General features: G+C 31.7%; 1 protein-coding gene across 3 annotated transcripts in view; it reads right to left on the minus strand.

Annotated features, from left to right (window-relative positions):
• The window catches only part of LOC130449486 (solute carrier family 2, facilitated glucose transporter member 1-like), a 97483-nt gene that overhangs the window by 72689 nt on the left and 2368 nt on the right, over nt 1-22426 (minus strand). For 2 of the 3 annotated variants that reach the window (XM_056787337.1, XM_056787336.1), the window contains exon 1: nt 6107-6227. Coding sequence is in view for 1 of the 3 variants with exons in the window: in XM_056787335.1 (XP_056643313.1) it covers nt 21385-21600 (216 nt within the window). In the remaining 2 variants the exon portion in view is untranslated. Of the gene's footprint in view, nt 1-6106; nt 6228-21384; nt 21688-22426 lie in introns of those variants that run through there. The other variant, XM_056787335.1, reaches the window with a different exon arrangement.

The following is a 22426-nucleotide window of genomic DNA, read 5'->3' on the forward strand; positions in this document are numbered from 1 at the left end:
CTTGACAACTAATGATGATTGGAATACATACGAAAAACAAAAAAAAATAAAAATGAATTGTATTTAAAAAGTGAAAGACTTTCCAAATGACAAGAAATTATTTATCCCATTAAAATTAGAAAAAACAAAAGTCAAATTAAACGAATTTTCTTTGTTATACATCTGACGATGATGGGAATCAATGCGGAAAATAAAACAAATAAAAACCAATTGGTATGTGAAAACAGTCTTATCAATAGATTTATTTGTCCTTGTATATATTTTTCTGGTACCTCGCCTCAACATTTTTTTCTTATTTTCAATTCTATGAATATAATTATTGTTTCTATTTCATCAACATATAATCAAAACTCAAAACTAACGATCCTAAAATGTAATCTTCATTTTATTGGCCTGAAAACGTTTCTCAGAACTGGGTGCATCGTAACAAATTTAAATTGGCTTTCTCAATGACTTTCTTCTCTGTTTACTGAAGAAATCATCGACAGACCGCACTACCTGCCGTCACTCACGTACACATTTCTCATTGGACGAAAACGAGGGTCTGTCAGACATTTGTTAAATTAAAAAAAATAAGAAATATATGACTAAAGTAGGTAAGAATATTGGTGGGACTTAAGCAAGTATCAGACATTAACTTTGAGGCATGAAGTTGGCGAAGAAATACGTTTTTCAAACTGCAATTTAATACAGGGGCAATACAAAAGGTCTTACTAACGTTCAGATCTAAACATTGATTCTTATCCACGTATATAAATGTATGCGATACACTTTTAGTAAAAATGATTGAAATTATCAATTAATATAACTGCAATCATAACCTCTAACTTTATGTAAAACACGAAAAAGCTGTTGTATGTTATCTATGATAGAATCAACGTTCCTCTTCTGATTTTCTTGTATAACCACATTTCCATTGCAAAACTGTAGATACTATTTTTCAGAAAAAACTCACTTCAACTTCAACCCTGTATATTTCTGACAAATATGAAACTGAGGGAATCCCATATATACAGTCACTTAGATACACTTTTCCTCAATTGATTCACGTCAAAAATAAATCGATATTGCAAATAGTTTCGGAAATATAGATTTTTTTACACAAGCACGGCAATTTTTTAAAAAATTTCTGGATTTTTTTACATAATAATTGAAAATACCCTTTCATGGCGAAAGTTTGGAGAAAAAAGTTGGATACCATGTTTTTTAATCCGCCTATAATACTTTTTTCCCGAGCAACTTCGAAATACTTATATCAAAACCCCTTTCTACAGAAACCAGAAACTGAAAAAAAAAAAAAATTTTCTCCTTCCAGACTGACTAGACTTCCATATCATGCCGGTAACGGATGGTAGTAGGGTTTGGTATATTCAATAGGGAGAGCGTGCTGGCGCGCTCTACGATTCCTTACCCACTGACGGTGCGCGTGCCGGCACGCTCTCCTTTCCTTTCACCAATGGGGAAGCAGCTGGGAGCGGAACTGTGCCCATGTGATTTTTTAACCATTATAATGTATTCTAGACTTACGGTTGAGGTTCTGAGTTGAGTCTTTTGAGACTGATGTAAGAGGTCGTTTGTGATCTACAATGCTCGTATCATATCAAGACTATGATACCTTAAGCCCCACCATATACAAAAAGAGTTGAGAATTGTAAAGCTTCAGGTTCGTGGTTCGAGGAACAAAGACTAACTCCAAGAAGTATGTACAGTTTCGACAATGATGACTCAATAATGAAACTCAGGCAAGAGGATAGTAGAGCATAGTCAGAAACAATAGCTTGTTGGTACAGTTATTATAAAGAGGACATAATAGAATACCATAGAACCGGGTACTATGGTGCAGATAGATGAGGTTAAATTTGGCAGGCGTAAGTCCATAAAGCACGAGACTTTGGAAGCCACTGGCTGTTAGTATTCATCTCTGACGACTTAGAAGATTTCAGATTAGAAGTTTGTCCCGAGAATAACCGAGATATTGATCTCATTCATGTTAAACCATGTGGAAGAAAGTACAAAGGTACACATAGATGAGTGGCGTGCTTCCATGATATACTATGTAATGATAGAGAGTTACGAGTCTCGAGAAGGAGGAAACACTCAGAATTGAAGCCTCATTGCGACCAATAGGTGCATATTTTCGTAGGCGTAATGTAATAAGGGAAATATACCTTAACTATATCATTGAGTACCAATGGAAACGTTAGTGCACGAAAAGTAAAATAGATAAGTTTAAATTTAGACTTGATAAATGTAAATAAGTGGGGTTCGGTTAAATTAGGTTAGATTAGGCTCGTTCTAGGTGTCGTTCAGAGTTATTTCAAGCAATTTCTCGTTTCACTACCTTTCTTTGTACCATTACAGTTGTAAATTCACTTTCTCAAAATTATGCCTATTTTTATTTCCGCAATGAATGATTGCATATTGTGAGTCGTCACCTCCAACTTAATCTATACACCAAATCCCTTGTACATCCACCACCAGCACGATACGATTCCGTTTAAATACTGAAATAACTCGCTTTGTATGACCGCAATCGTTTTTTGCTTTTTAATTAAAATAATAGTGGATGATTTCTGAGGAAACAAATTATTAGCGACCTAGTTGGCATTTCCATAGAACTCCTACTGGAAAACAAATTACCAAAGGTACAATTATCAACCATTACTGAAATTAGTAGAAAGAACTGAAGGTAGAAATAATATCTAGCCAAAAAGAAGATGCAGAGGTCATTTGAAGGTTAATAGTTGCTAAAAATAACTCGTGCATAGAATTTATATTAATGAAAAAAGTATTGTCATAAACACGTAGCTATAAGAGATTGAGTTAATAATAAAAGATAATAGTCCAGGCTACCAAGTTTTCACCTCCAATTTTCATGAACCTTCATCGATTTTAATGAAATTTTGACACCAAGTTCCACCCCAACTAGGGGTTGAAAGTTTTTATGTGAAAAATAACCACGGAAATCGATAGAGGATCAAATTTTAAGCAAAAATTGTTCTTAGCATTTTTTTTGGAAATTCAATAGTTTTTGAGTTATGCGCGATTGAAAATTTGAATTTTTGTTGAAAAAAAAACACGTTTTTAATCGATTTCTCATGAATAACTCAAAAACTATTGATTTTATCAGAAAAACGAGACATACAAAAATGAAGCTTATGAGAAAACGAAGAGATTGGTGCTTTCTATTGGTTGTAGGCCTAATACAAACCGAGCTATGATTTTTTGAAAGTTGAATACATTATTCGAACGAAAATTTTTTAAAATTCAACGTCGAATAACGGAGAAACGGTCACTTTTTCGAGAAAATTGCATACAGTCTTTTTCTAAGTACTTTTAAAAAGCTTTAAAATAATTGTTATTACAACACTCTAGCATAAAAACAAAGAAAGCTACGGCCGAAATAAAATCGATTTTTATTTTTTTATAGAAAAAAACTCAATTTCACCCTTAGCAATAGTATCCAAATTGTAATAAAAATATTATTTACTGTCGATTTACTTTATTTACTTTCTAAAAATGATTTCTGGGAGTTTGAACGATTTAGAATGCATAATTTCGGAAAAAATTATGTTTAAAGCCGAAAAATTATTTTCGAAATTTTAAAAAAATTCTTCTTTTTTCTTAAATTTAGGAAAAACTATACGTAAAAATTAGCACAGAACAAAAAGTTGGTACTTTTATTAACAAACATTTTTCTTTTTTTAAATTCTTTCTAACTTATAAAATAACTAAAATATGACCTTACAAAGCTTACCCTTCAGTATAACTGGTATCATTTTCGAACCCTTTAAACGTTGCCTCTTTAAAACTAGACAAATTCCCTATAAAACTACGTTTTGAGTGACTGAATAGCTTGAAAATTAACCAAGATATGACGAAAAAACAAAATACACTTTTTTAATTTTGGAGTAGGATAGATTTTGGAGTGACCTTCATTAAGACGACTACAAAAAACAGTACAGTAAAGTTATCATCCCTTGTGCAAACTGTGGATGCTCTAGATAAGAGTTTACTACCAAGTTCAAGTTTGGCTTCGAAATAAAACTATTAAACCTACAGACTGGGAATGGATTAAGGCTCATTGGAATCCATCAGAATGCAGAATAGCCCTGCACCACAGGAACTTCTGCAAATGATATTCTGCATTTGTGAAAAAGGATGTGGTGCATCATGTGGTTATCAGAAAGTTGGGTTATTCTGCAACTCAACCTGTGGTCATTGTGCCGAACAAAATTGACAGAATTTTGCGCCAATAATGGATTATGAAGAAGAATTAGATGAAAATAGTGACGACGATGATGATAATTTAGAAAAAAAGTTTTGACTTCTTTATTGTGTAAAAGAAAATAATTTTGTTTAATTTTTTATTTCTTAGACCTTTTGATATGTTTATGTTTCTAAATCTTCTTGATTTTAGGTCTCTTCTGTTCTAAAATAAGTTTTTTTAATAATTTTTGAAAGAAAGATAAAATTGACGTTTCAAGTTTTTTTTTTCAAATTATCAAAATATTTTGATTGTCATTGCCATTGCACAACTGTAGATACTTTCAGAAAAAAACTCAACTGCAACTTCAACCCTGTATATTTGTCACAAAAATGATACTGTGGTAATCTCATATATATAATCACTTAGATACACGTTTTCTTAATTGATTCACGTCAAAAATACATCGATATTGGAAGTGGTTTCGGAAATATAGTTTGCATGACAATTTTTTAAAAAATTTCTGGATTTTTTTACATAATAGTTACATAATAGCGAAAGTTTGCCCAAAAATTGGAATATCATGTTTTTTTATCTGAAAAATTCAAAAACAATGTTAGAAGATTAGAAACATGAAGAAAATAATTATATAAAATTAACATTATAATTTTCCTTTTTATTTATTAAATTACCAGTCTAATTAAAACTTTTTCCCCATGATAGTTAAGTTTTAAGGGATGTATAGCATTATATCAATGTCGTAAATAATTTTTTTGTAATTAGGGATGATTTATAGGGGTTGAAAAATTTAGATATATAATATTCTACTTAAGAGATAAAACAATGTCGAATCGAAATAAATAAATCAAAAAATTGTATAAATACCTCTGTAAATATATTTTTTTTTTATTCAAATCGATACAGATAATTAAAAGTCCATTTAAAAATAAATAAGTCAGCAAAAAAATATACACGTCCATAAATAATTGAATTTTTTTTCGAAATAAGAGGTGATTTATAAGGGTTGAACATCGGGGACGTAAAATTTTTGTTTTGAACACAAAGAAAATGAATCGATTTAATATAATTCATTTAACGTAAAGTCATAAAATAATTTATATTTGATTTTATATTATAATCCCTTATAAAGAGGGGTGAAATACATCAAACAGAGTTGAAAAATTATAAATACCGTATTGAAGCATTAAACAACATTTATTCAATCTTTAAAAGTATTTTTCTACTCATCAAATGCTTACACTTATAATTTTATTGAGTTTATGCAATAAGGGTTAGTTTTCACCCCTAAGAGTAATTTGCACATATTGGGATAGGGTAGATTTTGAAAATAAAGGTGAGACAAGTTTAAATCTGAATTTTTATGCAAATCGATGTGGGTTCATGGAAATCGGAGGTAATACATAATTTTTACCTTGGTAGCCTGGACTATAACTTCCTACCCTTGTGCCGTTTGGGCAATTATGTCAGCTGCCAGTATAATACACATTTAGAAAATTGAGATAATAAAAGAAAATAACAAATTGAGACAGTATTTTAACAAATAATAAAAACGCGATGATAAAAACAAGCAGCATTTCAAATTTCCTGTCATCACCTTTACTTAATTCAATAACAAAATGTATTACATATTTATTTCATTCAAAGGTATAGTGAACTTGTTATTTGACCTTTGAAATGATTTATCTCGTATTTAATTATTGCGGTCTCATGTAATAATTACTAACCTCTACTAACTTGCTTAGTATTTTCATGTTTTACCAAACAACTAGAATGTTTCGTAATCGTTAAACCATCTATGTTTAAATGGAATTTTCATTTAATAGAAACAATTTTCTACAAGTGTAGTTAATCACAATACTACCTTATAATAATATTTACCTGATTTTTAAACTTAAGCACTATTAAATAAATGTAGTAGTTCAATAGGAACCGTGAATGGTTTTATTGAAATTTCGTGTATAACTAATGGACGTCTTTCTTTTGCCCTCGGAAAATTCGTAAGGCATGCGCCGTCAATTGCCCACCTGTTTCGCGTAGGCTTTAAGGGATGATGAGAATATAGCGAGTGTTTGTTTATAACGGAGAAATAGCTCTGGTCCATTAAAATGTTACAAATTTTTTACCCTTACCTTGCGTTTTTCTGAGGACGCAATTTTATTTTCCCGGTGTGTGATGGAGGTCAAGGAAAGCTTAATCCCAAGTTTGTCCCAAAGACCGCCATCTTAAATAAAGGGATGAAAAGCTATTTTTCACATTATCTCGCGAACTATTGTCCCTACAAAAAATTCGTGAAGACATAAATTGTGGTAAATCGCTTTGCCGACAATTTTGTTTATGACACTTTTTGTCATTAACCGCGTATTTAAAAAGTTGTGAGCAAAAAAGTGTAAAAATGTTGTCAACAATTTCTTTTTCCGCTCAATAACTTTTTATTTTTTTAATTTTTCGATGAAATTACCTCAGAACAATCTTTTAGATCGTTCTTTGAGGATTAATTTTATATGTTGATTTTTTTACTTTCACTTATTCTTATAGAGAGTGCTCCAAAAGTGCCGGGGCGCGTCTATGCTCACCACATTGTGCTAAAAACAAAATATTAGTTATCATTTCCATTTTTTTTTTATTTTTCTTTCCTTTACTCAGATTTTTCTGTACATTTATATATAATTTGTTATTTTTAATCGACTGTGATTTTAATCTGAGAGGAATTTATGGGAATTCTAAGCATGTAGAAAAAGTCCTAATCGTCGTTTGGGGACGAACATCTGCCAGCTAGTACTATCGTTATTATTATTATATTCTGCCCTTTGGAGGCTCAGCTGTTCCTTCTTAAACATTTTCTTTCAGTTATCCTACATATTTTGCTAAGTGTAGACGTATTAAACATTTTTCTAGTCCACTGATTACAATTAAAAGTTTTGTGGACAGAGTTTCTGATTGTTCGATAATCATTTCGAATTTTTTCAATTGTTCATGATGAATGATTGTTTTATTTGTAAAAAACCTCTCGGGGGACACTAAAGTGAGAACTGTAAAAGCTTAAGTAGTGAAAAATTTACTTGAGCGACCAAAATTATGAATAATTTGGACAATGAACAAAACAAACATTTCATTTTTAAAACCTTCTAAAGGTCGGGCATCAGATCAGTTATATAGTTTCATGTATGGAAATCTTGTTGTTTCTCCATGCTTTCTCAGGTTGCGATATAACATCAGTAGCAGTTGATCCGTGTTTTTTGGTTCTTGTTGGTGAACTTTTCTTCTTAGCATTGTATGGCGGTAATAAAGAAAAGTCACTGGATATAAACTATTTGCCAGAACTGTGACTGCCTCCAACCCAAGATCCAGCTCGTTTCCACAGTCTTCGAGTATATCACCAGGTCCAGTCGTGACTCGGAAGATATCAAAGTCCTGAAGATTGGGGCTGGAAGAAGCAAACAAGTATGTGGATAGCTTTGTAACATTTCAATGGACTATTCGTGATAATTTAACTGTGAATATTTATACACTTCAAGTATACTTATTTGGGAAACTATGAAAAGTAGAACTTTTATCGTAAAACTGATGTACCGTGGCGAGTTTTTCTTAATATCATAGGTCATCGAATAAGAAACAAATACGAGATTTGGACGAGAGCAAATCGGTTTTAGAAATGTTCTTGGTACCAAGGAAGGATACTTTTGATTATGAAAAGGCCTTCTACAGAGAGCAGCACGAAATATAAATATAATGGGATACAATGATGTTGATAAAAAAGACTTATGTATGATTAAGAACCTGTTCATGGTACAGAAGGTAGTCGTTCGAATCAAGGTTACTAGAATAATAGAAGATTTGTGACAAGCGCATGTTTTTGTAAACAAACGATCAGCTGCTAGAACAACAGCTACGTCATTATGTTCATGATGTAATAGAGACAAGGTGTGTTCTCTCCGTAGACCAATTTTCGACCTGTTCTGCGCACTTCCAAAACACCGCCATATTGCCATGCAATCATAATATTGTTGTTCTGAAAATAATAACCTGGGCAAGTTTCGCGCTATACACTTGGGTATATATCATTTTAAATTATTTAGTTCAAACTCAAATTTTATATTTTCTTAAAACAAGCAAACAATAAATGAATGTAATTGCGTCATCATAGCATCCAGCATTTAAATTCGCGCAGTCTTGTGATTGGCTGAATTTCCAATATGGCGGCGTTTTGGAAGTTTTTTTCATTGGTCGTGCGCAAGAACACACCTTATCTCTATTACAACATGATTATGTTTACATTTTTGTTTTCTTTATATTTTTATGTCAAACAGAACCTCACTAAAATTATGTTCGAGTTATGAGAATGTGTGTTATCTCTTGCTGATCTGCCTATGCAAACGAAAATATTTCTAACTAACGAATTCACAGCTGTGAAGAACCGGTGACGTCACTTGTCTACTGCGCATCTTATTATTGTCACAAACCTTCTATTATTCTAGTAACCTTGGTTCGAATCAATAGAAGATCATCAGATTATGCCAAATCCAACGAGGAGTTCAACAATGATGTGTCTTATCTAAACTGTTGTTTAACTTATGTTGTGGCAATGTACGAGGGATGGTTATTAAGTAACGAGACTAGTACTGTTTCAAAAAAAGTACGCGCTCACCAAAGGTTAATATATACACTGTGTCTGTTGACTAACCAGTGTAGGGGCTGTTTTTTTTTTATTTTAAAGGGGAAGATTGTAAATAAGGCAACGGATACTTGTCAAATTTCAGATGAAATTTAGAAAAACTACAACGAAAATTTATTAATTTATTGAAACAAGTGTATGGTAATGAATGTTTGTAGAGTCCGCGTGTTTTTAAGTGGTTAAAGCGTTCTCAAGATGGCCGAGAAGAAGTTGAGAATGCATTAGGGTGGGCCCTCCACGTCAAAAATTTGACAAATGTGTTGACAATGAATGTGTGCGGCAAATTTGACTTAGATGGAAATTTTAACAAGAGGCTTAAACACTAATACCTGTATAACCAGTACGACACTGTTTTATTGACATATTAAAATATTTTAACTATCGCCAGAAACAAGTGATACGCCTATGGATTACGGATGCTTCATTATTTAAAACTCTCATTAATAAAAATAGACTATTTTCTTATCGCCACTTTTTTTGTTCCTAATTTCATGTAGATATTCACATTACCGAACTATCAAAGATGATTCATATAAATATACAGGGAGCTCCGGGACTTGATGCAGAATATTCGGGAATGAGTAGATTTTTATACTATAGTTAAGTAATCCAAAGCAATCCTCTTCACAGCGGCCCCTCATCATCAATTACTTATTTATTATTATGAGCTCTAACCTCATTAAGTTATCGTTGCTATAAATTTGTCTATGTTTAGTCTATCTGTCAGTTTTATAGATTGCACTTCAACCCCATTAAGGTACCGTCTTCAATTGATTATTATTAATGTAACTAATGCTGTAACTAATTGTAACTATTAAATCCTCAGTTTGCTAATTAAATTGTTTTTAACAATCAAGTTGGTGATTTGAGTTATTTAATTCTATCTGAAGGCCAGAAGCGACTTATCCCAATGGTTAACAATGCGCAACTTTTCCAAGGACAACCTGTACAATCTAAAGATAGCAAAAAAAATTTTAACAAAAAGGTATTCTTTGTTTAACACGATAAAATTCACGGTTTAGGAGATTTGTACATGCCAATCAAACATTTCTTGGAGAACTGATGAATAAATAACTAAAAATTTGTACTACTTTATATCGAAGATCATAATACTGGCATAAAGAAAAACTTGAAATAAGCTACTACGTGATACAGGACCGGATTAAGCTAGGGACTTGAGTGGGCTATAACCCCGGGCTTGGACAACATTATATTTGTACAGGAAATATGTGGTATAATTAATTTATTGGAAATGCCTATCATTTTTATTCCTTAAGGGGGCCCCGTCATTATTTTAGCCCCGGGCGCTAGAAATCTTAAACCTACCCTAACGTGATATTCAATAAAAAAATTACATGCGATTCGTTAATGTCAAACAATCTTTTCAAAACCATTATCAATAATTATTACATATTATTTAAAGTTTCATTATGGTAGAATTTACTTTTAGTGAATATGTCGCCATGCATTTGATGTATGATTTGGCTTCTGGTAAGTCAGAAGATTGCATACTTTTGTTAGGATTGTTAGCAGCTTACGAGGAACAGGTTCGTCTACATAAATTAAGTAAACTAATTTCCATTATTTTTTATAAAATGATATTTTAGTGTCCTGTCAAAAAAAGGTGCACCAGCTTTAGAGCTGGAGAGAACTATTCATAAGTTTCTCCAGGAGCGGCTTCTTTAACCCTTTCTCATCCAGAAAGTGCTTGCTATAGAAGTAGACCTGCAAGACTGGACTCGGCTCGTTGATTTCTAGATAAACAACGAACTGATAATACATTTGTTGGAAATGTACTGTTTACTGATGAAGCGGGTTTCACACGATTTTATTAATTCCTCATGACTCATGGGCATGAGTCGCACCTGGCCTTATTTATTTCGTTAACCACACTACACGGATATACCTAATCATCCATTAAAAATTCAAAATGTATAATTTAGAAAATATAGTTAAATATAAGTTAGGATTTCACAACTTTAAATACCTTATTCAGAAACTAGGGGTCGTATAAGAAGTTTTTTCATGACACAGCATTATTTAGACGTCATCTACTCACTCCCGAATTTTTTGTATCAAATACCGGAACACTCTGTAGATATTTTCGTCGAAAAATTGATTCATAAATTGGAAATTTCACAAAACCACTTAAAAGGTATAATTCATTTCTGTATATTGGAAATACTGATAGTATTTACTTGAGTGGTTTAGGAATAGGTAATCTTCAGATAACATTATCAATTCCAAGAAAAATATTCGTTATTTTGAACAATAAGTAATATTTAAATGATGACGTGCCTTCAGAATAGGTCAAATTCCAAAATCCCGACCCACTATTATTTCATCATAGAAATTTGTAAAAAACGAACGGAAATACCAAATCATTGTTAATTTGCTTGGATTAAGTTATATTCTGCGAATATTTCGTCATATTTCTAGATTAAAAAGTGAATTTTGAACTTTGTTTGCTTTACGGTTCCAAGAATGAAATACCATGTGTCATGTTATAATACAATTTTCACATGTTGCAATATTAAAACATATTATTTTACTGTTGAATATACATGAATATACATCCTTTTATTAACATTTTGAATTTTACATAAAACATGTTAAAGCGGTTATTAACTTTTTTTTTATTTAAAAAATGAGAGTTATGATAAAGTAATTAACAAAATATGATTTTATACAAATTATCATACATAAATACGAAACAATAATTTCTGATGATTAAAAAAATATAATTTCTTTAGTAACCTTCCATTAGGTCGTGCAATTATTTTTATATTTTCAAATGACGCAAAATTTGGCAACATACAATCAGTTATTCAAACCCACAACAATTTTTCTCTGAATACTTCAAGTAATTGATGCCAGAATATTTTGGATGTGTTTTTTTTTGTTCATTTGATTTAACTTTTGTTTAGAAACTTCTGTTATTGATATTTTATAATAAAAATGCTATAACGAAGCTATTCTAAGTATTTCAAGCTATCCTTTTACCCACCTGCCTCATGTACTCAGGTAGCTGTGACACTTTTTGGCCGAATTTATGCAGATGATTGAATCATTTTTTTCCGCAGGACTGCGACTCAGGATTTGGTCCTGTTTGGATATAAAATATCACCATTACCGCTTGTTGGATGTTGAGGTTGGGAGCAATACGTTTTAGACAAATTAGCTAAGACAACCTCATAAAAACCTGGAGCTCACATTAAGACCAAAAAGCTGGATATTCCGCAACAGCTGCTAATCCTCTACAAGACCCAGATTCGATCATCTTTAGAATCTTGCTCGCATATTTTTTTTTGCTTTGTACTTAAATGTGGTTGCAAAATTGTGTGAAGGGACAAATGAAGGTCATACGTAGTGCGCTTTATTAGTTCTTAACCTAGCATAGAAAGAAAGGTCATAAATAGAAAAAACTGTATTTATTTTTCCATACATGCTACCTTTTTTTTGATGTTTTGATTTAGAAAAATGTACATTTTACTATTATTTTTTGTTGAATAGAAAATATACGAAATAAGCAATTGAAAAGCGTTTCAGAAGACTTGGAAGAAACGTGAAGTGTTTTCTAAATGGCGATAAGCGAAGCGGCAAGACATGTAAAACAACTAGCAATAAAAAATTGACACCATGGTGAACGAACCAAATAAAGGAAGAGCTAAGAAAGAAAAAAGGCACTTGGAAGCTATATCTTGCAAACAGAACAATAGAAAACTATAAAAAATACAAAGAACAGGGAAAAAAGTGAAATATGTGGTAGCTGAAACAAAGAGAGTTGGGCAGACTTCGATAACTGGGACGTGACATCAAATTAAACAATTAAATCCTTAAGATACGACAAGAAACAATACGAAATTTACATGAAGGATGAAAATGTAAGAATTTTAACAGAAGAAACAAAAATAATGGAGAGATGCAAGTCATATTTTATGCAATTACTGGTAGAAACAGAAGAAAACAATGAATTAAATAAAGAAAATAATAAAATAAGTAAAAAAGGCAGTCACGACGTAAACAAAAGAAAATATAACCAAGGAAGAAGTTATAGAAGCAATCAAATAGAAAAAGGAAAAGCGGCAGGATGTGATAAAATAACACCTGAAATGTTAAAAGCTATGGGAGAGAGTGGTTTAGACCTATTTTCAAAAATTGTAACATAGCTTGGAATACAGAATATCTTCGTTATAGCATTTTTATTATAAAATATCACTAACAGAAATTTCTAAACAAAAGATAAATCAAATGAACAAAAAAAAAACAATTCTCTACAAGGCCCAGGTTCAATCATCTTTAGAATATGGCTCGCATATTTGCATTTTACATAAAAAATTCAACAAAAATTAAAAAATAACATATAAGACAATAAATTAGCAAATTCGGAGGAAAGTCTGTTAACTGATAATCAATTTGGCCGAATTTACATCCTCTGATTCAAGTGCTTCCAATAGCAGTGTAAAGTAATCATTCAAAACCTAACGAAAATATAATATCAATAATAAATCACACTGTATTTCTTTTTCCGCCATAATTCATTATATACAGTGTTTAAAACTTTCGTGAACGTTTAATTTTAATGTTGTATTATGCGTTTGTAGGTCGGATTGTTAGCCACTCCTAAATTATTTTTATACTTGGCTGACGCAATTTTTATTGCACATGTGATAATTTGAGTGATGTGATTTTGAAACGAAGATAAATTTTATTTTATTAGAATGTACAACAGAAATCTAGTTACGTAAGTGCGAACTGAATGCCAAACGTTTAATCCAGTCACGGTCATAGTCTACAGAACATATCCACACCCGTTTTATCGACCAATCCGAGAGCTGCTGGTCACATGCCTGTAATTATTGATCCTAAAATAACTCAAACTCGTTTTGAAATATCCTTGACTTTCATTCCTATCATGAAAATAATGATTTCTCTTTCTAGAAATGTTTGGCGAACTATAAATGTTACGTAAGCACTTTTTAATATTTATTAATGTAAATAATATGTACAAAGGAATATTATTTACGGTATAATATACGATTACAAAAAAATCGAAAGGACATGCGTTATATTTTTCATTACTTTCTTTGAAAATTAGTGACTATTGTCTTCCAGGAGGAAAATGTCACTATAACATGAAAAATGATAGTCGGTAATTCAGTCCAAATGTTTTTTGGTTCTAGAAAATTGAAAAATCATCCGATTTCGATGAATTTTTTTAAATAGTCCAGTAAACAATGGTTTTTACCTAATATTTCCATCAAGACGCACAAATTACTCTAAGAAGTTTTTTCGAAAAATTAATACTTTTTGACTTATTCTTGATTGAAATTTTGAATTTTTGTTACGAAAAAAATATTTTTTTTAATCACAAATAACTTTAGATTTGATCAGAAAAAACTGAGAAGGTTGAATTAACTTTAAAAAAAATAAAAAGAATGTTTTTTTGGTTTTAGACTTAATACAAACAAATTTTGAAAATTGATTAAGTGGAAAACGGGCAAAAGACTTTATAAGACTTTATAATACATATAATAAGGAAGTTAAGTCAAAAAAAGGTAGAATGCCTTGATTTCATGAAACAAAAACGTCATTTCTACCCTTGGTATTGCCACCGTTATTGAAATGAATTTACAAATCACTTTAATTGAATACAAAAAATAGAATCAAGAAGCTTGAATGGTTTGGAGAATTCATTCTAAAAAAAATGTTTGTTTTGACTTTGATTTTATTGAATTTCGATAATAGGGGGTAGTTTTTACCCCTTACAATAATTTGCACATATTGGCATAGGGTAAATTTTGGAGTGTAATTTGTAATAAAGAGACTTTTGATTTGAATTCAACAAAAAGAACAATTTTAATAGGAATTAAGTAAGATAAAGTATTATAAATTTTTTTTCAATTTTATCATATGTGGGGTTAGTTTTTAAGGGTTGAAATACATTGATCAGGGATTGAAAAACATAAATATTATCCTAGAACCTCGTGCGATCCTCATTTTAATATTAGAAATGTTTTTTTAACTTTCTAAATGCTTTAACTTTGATTTTATTGAATTTCGATAATAGGGGGTAGTTTTTACCCATTACAATAATTTGCACATATTGGCATAGGGTAGATTTCTGATTGTAATTTGTAAAAAAGAAAATTTGGTTTGAATACAACAAAAAGAACAATTTTAATAGTAATTAAGCAAGATAAAGTATTATAAATTTTTTTCAATTTTATCATAAGTGGGGCTAGTTTTTAAGGGGCGACATACATTGAATATGGGTTGAAATACATCGATTAAAGGCTGAAAAATATTAATAGTATCCAAAAATGTTTTATTAACTTTCTAAACGTTTCAACTTTTATTTTATCGAATTTTGACAATAGGGAATAGTTTTCATCCCTTACAATAATTTGCACCTATTGGCATAGGGTAAATTTTGAAATAAAGGGTAAATAGAACTCAATTTCACAAAATTCCATGCGTCTATGGATTTCTTAGGTGATACCATATTCTTATCTTTGTTCACTGGTCTATAAGTGACGTAGGTAGTCCAGTCAAATTGGCTTGAAAACAGATAATTTTCGAGAAATATTTATATGTGGATGCCAAATTCTGAGATGTTACAAATGAAGGTCATGCGTAGTGCACTTCATTAGTTCTTAGCCTAACATAGAAAGAAAGGTCATTACATAAAAAAAGATGTAATTATTTAGAGCGTTTAACTCGAGCTTCTTAACCCTATCAAATGTTGTGCATCTTTAGAGTAAAAATGTCGCTATTAAATATTTTACCCCTTAACTTGGCCCTCAGCTTTGCGAATAAAAAATAGTCGGACGGTGCCAGTTCAGGGCTATATGGAGGGTGTTCCATCTTTAGAAAGCGAAACAGCGTGTACTGGAGCTATGATTTTATTGGTGCTTCCCGTGACTTTAGCTTTTTTGACACAGACTCTCCTTGCCGATGCCAGTCCATAGAATCCCTTTTTGACGTTGGAAAATAGTTTTGAAAAACTAGTCCTCGCGGCAAAGCTCTACAAATAGCTTAAAGCATTCTACTCGACGCTGCTGTTACACTGCGCTGAGGCGCCTACTTTGCACTAATATTTGTCATCGGCTAATCCTCATGTAGGATCCTTAAAATACTTGTTTTGGCTTCGACCAACTATATATAAATAAGGTTATTGGCAAATGAAAGAGAATAGAGGTAAAACAAAAATGTGACAAACAGAAATGGTTGCGCTGTTGTTTGACACAAGAAGAATAAAAATTGAACAAAACATACAATCATATGTTCATAAAAACCTTGTTATAGTCTATTTTTATTAATGAGAGTAATAAAATAATGAAGCATTCGTAATCCATAGACGTATCCCTATTTTATTAGACAGTAATTCAGTCATACAACACAGAATATCTACTGAATTCTATGTTGTAAATTTCCAACCAGTTTTGATTTCGCAGTTTTCTGAATTCATGATCAAAAACATCTTAGAACTGGGGCACGTTCATTTGCAAAATAATATTTACATTTTGGGGTTTAACAAGGAGTTCAAGATACAACAACAATGATTAGAACAGAACAGATGGCAAATAACAGAAAAGTAAATGTGATAGATAACGATGATGATTTAGAAGAAAATACCGAAACACAGATCAGAAAGAGGAAAAATCTAGTAACAGACAAAGTGGAATATGAAAAGTTATAAGAGGATTTATGCCAAAGGAACTGATTTTATACTACTATAATAATATATACAAGGTGTAGAGATATGATTGTTATCTAATGAATACATCAAAATGAATCTACAAAGTTCGCTGAGAGAATTTTTTAATTGGTACTAGATTATAAAATAGCATTCAAGGATTTATCTATAGAAACAGTTAAAAGCAATAATATAAATCAAAACAACGTAACCAATATATTATGCGAAATAGATTGGAAAACGATATATCAAAAACAAATGTCAAATTTTAATTATGCAAAAGAGAATGGGTCGAACCAAAAAATATAATAAATTGTTAAAAACAGTTAGTTGGAATCATGCAATATGCAAAAAATTTCCTAACATGAAATGAAGTTGAGATTCTAATGTAATCAGTGATGGATTTACGCCTAGGCGCGCGAGGCCCGGGCCTAGGGCGGCATGATTTAAGGGGTGGCAAAATTTTTGAAATTACAAAATTTTAGAGACGAAAAAAGTAACGAAGTGTCTATTGGCCCCCTGCACGGGAAAATCCGTGACTCTAATTTCAACCATAGAGGACATTTTTAAAGTATGGGCCGAATGAAAACTGTACACATCCACGGGATGTACAGATGAAATTGTTTTCATTCATTTAGAACGAATTATACTAAAAATTTATTAATAAATAATTTATTGTAAGAATAACCTTAGTAAGTTCGTGGCAATTGAGTACGAATGATTAGGTTAGGTTAGTTTAGTTTTCAAATTTCCATGTTTCTAAAATTAAAATTAGACCACGGTTTCTTCCATGGAGAGTGGTGATTTTGGATCATATTGTAAGATTTAGAGACACGGAAAAAAACTTCATTCTGATCCGTTTCTATAAAAATTTCCGGGTCTATAAGGTTAATATGATGGCCACGGGTTTTTCCGTGGAGGGTGGCGATTTCTATAAAAAATTCCGTGTCTTTAAAAGCCACGAAAATTTCCGTGGAGGGTGCCAAAGCAGCACCGAAAAACTAAAGACAGTCTCAAGGTGCTAATTTTTAAAAAAATAGATTATAGTCTATATCGAATGATGTTTTTTACTTTTTGTTCATTACTGAGATTAACCATATGCTTATAAAGCTTTTAAAAATTACTAAATCTTAATAATGCAGGTGTTAAATTTAATTTTGGTATTTATTAAAATGTAAAAATCTATTAACGTCAAAAAGACAATTCGCTATGATTCTATTGCCCAAAAAATCTACTTTGGCGCCGATACATCTCAAGTAACCATATGTTTTAACTGCTTTTTGGTCTACGATATGTTTTTGATATGTTATGGTGGATCTGCTTTCGTCTACAGGGTAAAAATTGTCTATATTGATGTTGAAGAATGTTAAGCACTTTTAGAAAGTTATCACACAGTTCCACCAAAGTTTAATACATAAAATAGTTAAAAGTGTTTTGATATTGCTTTTTGTTAAGACCAGAGCCAAGTAAATTCCACAAATTTTGTTAAAATTGCATCTTGAAGTAGTGTTCAAGCTATTAACATAGAAGCCTATCAAAATTTTTTCATGGAGGTAACTTAAACCAGACTAAGGGGCGGAAGAAATTATTGGGCCTAGCCCTGAATGTAATTGATATAAGTTTTGCCAGAAAACCGTGTTTAGTTTCTATGTTTACAGAAAAATAACTAACAATATATTTTTGATATCATGAAATATCCAAATTCATTTCTAGAAAATGTCGTTTTGTTCAATTTTTCATTAATCAACTTCTTCGATTATCAACTTAAACAAAACCTAATTTTTTTGTATTGGAAGAAAAATAACAAGAAAATGGTGGAGTTTGAGTATCAGATCTTTCTATGAAGCGATGCTTCGTCTGGTCCGTTTCCAAACTAGAGGAAAATATGTTGTTATAAAGCAACGACAATTAACTGATTATTTACTAAAATTAGGCAACGGCGAACTGATCCTAAATACTATGGAAGAAATTAAATTGCCATAGAATGTCATTTCAAGCAACAATCTGATTACCAATTATTTGGTAACTGTTTAACCAAACCAAATAATGAGGGGATGAATACAGGGCAATACTCGCGCCTCCTAACAAAGATGTTGAAGGAATTAATGATGAAATGTTTGCCAAACTTCCCGGAACACTATAGCCATGATTTAATGAAAGATCAACCTGAATGAGCAGCTGAATTTACAACAGAATTTCTCAATTTACCGTCAAACGAACTAAAATTGAAAAAAAAAGTGTTAATAATGTTGTTACGTAATTTAGACGTATCAGAAGGACTATGTAATGGTGTATGACTCGTGGTAACAATTCTGTGCAACCACATAATGAAGACAAAAATTGTTAGTGGCAAAGAAGTGCCTATACCAAGAATAAACCTTGACTCATCAAAAGGACAACCAGGATGCACCATGCAGCGTCACCAATTTCCTTATACATCTGCATGCAATGATTGTCCTCAAATCCCAAGGGCAAACTGTTGGGGCTTAAAGTCAAGACCGGTTTTCATACATGTCACATTATATGTGGATTTTCTGAAGTCAAAAGCGACCAACTGCGTTAAAAAATTTATATTCCAAATGAAAATCCTCGACACCTCGTGTACACCCTATATTATATTTATACAAATGTTATGTCATACTCAAATCATCATCATCATCAAGCCTTTCAATCCTTTGGCTTATGGCTATCGCTTATAGCGCTTTAAAATCCTTTTTGGAGGTTTTTTTATTTTTGTTTTCTTTCTAGTTTATCGTTTGTCTTGGCTGCTTTTGTTATTATTTTCCATTCATTTCGGTTCCGGCATTTTGCCCTCCAATTATCTATATTAAGCGCCCTTATGTCTTCCTCTATTTCCTTTCTCCAAGTCTTTCTCGGTCCGCCTCTTCTCCTTGGGCACAATGGGGTCCAATTTGATCGTTTCAGTTGGTTGTCTTCTCATTATATACCCAGCCCAGTTGAGTCTTTGTGCTCTTATCTATCTCACTATATTTTCCTAATCTAGCTCTTTCTCTATCTCCTCGCTTTTCTTTGCTCTTCTTTCTACCTCCTTTGTTATGTTTGGACCTGTTTTAGTTCTCATTATCTTTCTATCGGTTCTTTCTTCTTCCCTTTTGTTGATTACTGTTGTTTCCATCGCGTACGTGATTACTGTTCTTATTAGGGTTTTATTTGGTTATGTTTTTGTTTCTTCCATAAGCTCGATACCCTTTTTGTATCCTTTCTTTTATCCTCTCTATGGTTGTTTGTCTCAACGTTACTCCTAGTTAATTAAAAGTCGATACTATTCCAAAATTGTATTTGGTTTTTCTGCATTTATGTCCATTTCGTAATTGCTTGTTTCTTCTTTTAATTTGTTGATCGTTTTATTAATTCCCTCTATCCATTCGCTATGATAGTAAGTATATGCCAACTGTCTATTAAAAGAAGGAATACGTCTAGAGACTACGAATGCTTCATCATTTTATTACTCTCTCATACATAAAAATAGACTATAACTAGACCTAACTATTAAATACACACTTTCAACCGTCATAAAGTCGTAAAAAGACATATGTATTATCTTTACGCCTTTATTTATATCATAAAGTGTTAATATTAATATCTAACAAACGTAGTTATAGATAATCTAATTAGATAACCAGAAAAATGTGACTCGTTGACGCATTTTTAAAGAATGCTCAGGTGATTAAACACGCATTTTTATATAAATTTTATCTTTATCCTTTAAATAACATTAAAATATTATCAAGAATTATTTATTAATCCTTTGTCTGGTGTCCCGTCCCTTAGTTCATCTCCATGAACGCGTATTGTTTCTTTCTTATTTATTTATAGTCCAGTCATATTAGGGGTTTCACCTCGGAATAAAAGATAATAAGCTGAAAATTGGTATAAACCTTTGTTTTGTCATTCTAAATATTGTCTCAAAAGTCACGTCAGCTATTATGTCTGCGTCTTAAGATATTGAAGGTGAATGGTCATCAAAATCGGTTTTTTACGAATATCTCGGTTCCTGTTGCTCAAATGAGATTTGTGTTTATTATAAAAGTTGTAGAGTATAAAATTCTCTACAACTTTTGTTTAAACTTTTTTTCCATACGATCAACCGTTTCTGAGGTAGAGCGCGAAGAGTGCGCAGCGTCATATATGGGCTTATGCAAGGTGAAGATGTAAAGAGACTTGGTGGAGAAGTAGACATGGTTGAGGATAGAAAATTATGGAGGCAACTTGTTAACGAGGCCAAAAATCAACTGGGTTTTGATTGACCACAGTATAATAGTAGTACTAAATATTTTCTTATTGAAAAATGGTTAGGTTAGGCTATGGATGTGACCAACCAACATTTTAATATGACTGACATAAAAAAGGACTTGTCTAGCTAATGCCATGATGACAAACATTTTTTGTTTAAAAAGCTATTTTGATATTGTCTTATTACAATCTATTTTTAAACTCCTAAATGTTGTGCCAAAACCATTGCGTCATAGGTAAGTTAAACATATAAACAATGATTTTACCATTCCCGAAAAACTTCAAGATCCGATGCTGCTATCATCATTGTTTAAGTAGATTTGAGATTGACATAGTAAACAATTAAATTGCTATAAAAAAATTAGCAATAATTAACTACAATAAAAAATTAATTCGCTGATATGTTGCCATGAAACCAACTGGATGTAATTGGACGGGTTTCAATCGGGGTTATCCCAATTTCCTCAAGCGAAATCGAAGAATCAAGAAATTTAGTTAACCATAGAAGTGAATAGATAAAGAGAAACTTACCCCATGTGGTTCCCTCCTAACAGAAGTTGTTAAATTCTCGGACGAATAAATGGGAATATCCAAATCACTTACGCTGGATGATATGCTCCCTTCTCTATCTCCGGTTTTTTTAGGCACTTGCAGAAGTGCCATCGCTTGTTGTTCGGCAATAGTAGGACTCTTCAAATAATGGCTAGGTCTGATGAAACCGACGCCTTCATCGTCATCGTGATCCATGCTGGGGGACGTAACTAACAAAGAAAAACGGACTTTCTTGTTCGGCTCCAATTCTCCGAAGCGAAAAAACGAAATTAATGTATAAACCTGAGGTAAAGAGAAATGGATTACAGTGAAAAATGTCCAAATATTAAAGCAACTAATGGTTGAGTTATAGTCCGGTCAATTCAGACATAAAAATGGTAGGCAAAAAAAATTTCCAGAAAACCAAATATTGGTAGAAAGCTGGGGTTTACCATTTCAAATAAAGTTTTAAAAATCCCCATCTATCCTATGTGTGCTACAAAAGTTAATCGGTGTCAAAGGTCAAAATTTTAGGTTTTTTGGATTTTACTCGAAAACAGTAAGTTTTATCAAAGAAAACCTAAAACTAAAGTTGTAGTTCTTTAAATTCTCTATAAAAATGGTTGATATGATTTTTTTTCTAAGAATTACCATTTCGGAGATATCGCGATTCATATAGTCACATCAAATATGATATATATAATCTAATTATACAGGGTGTCCCACGACGAGTTAAAACTATCGGTATTTGGCAAAATACTTATAGTACAATCATGGAAATTTCTATGTTTGGGTTATCGGATACGATCTTTTTAATTGAAATATTTTCAAAGATGAAGTAACATCTCAAGTGGACGTTTACCAAGAATGTTTTCAAACACCTTGTATACTTGTGATTATTAAGAGTTGCGGTAGAATGTAGGTAGAAGTTTGAAAAGTTGTGGTCGTATTGTAAGAGAATATTGAAATTATTATAATTTACGAACGAAAAATAGAATTCCGAATTATTGGAACAACAAATTCATTCATTAAATATGATCTG

This window comes from Diorhabda sublineata, chromosome 10, assembly GCF_026230105.1.
Source record: "Diorhabda sublineata isolate icDioSubl1.1 chromosome 10, icDioSubl1.1, whole genome shotgun sequence".
Classification (NCBI taxonomy): Eukaryota; Metazoa; Arthropoda; class Insecta; order Coleoptera; family Chrysomelidae; genus Diorhabda; species Diorhabda sublineata.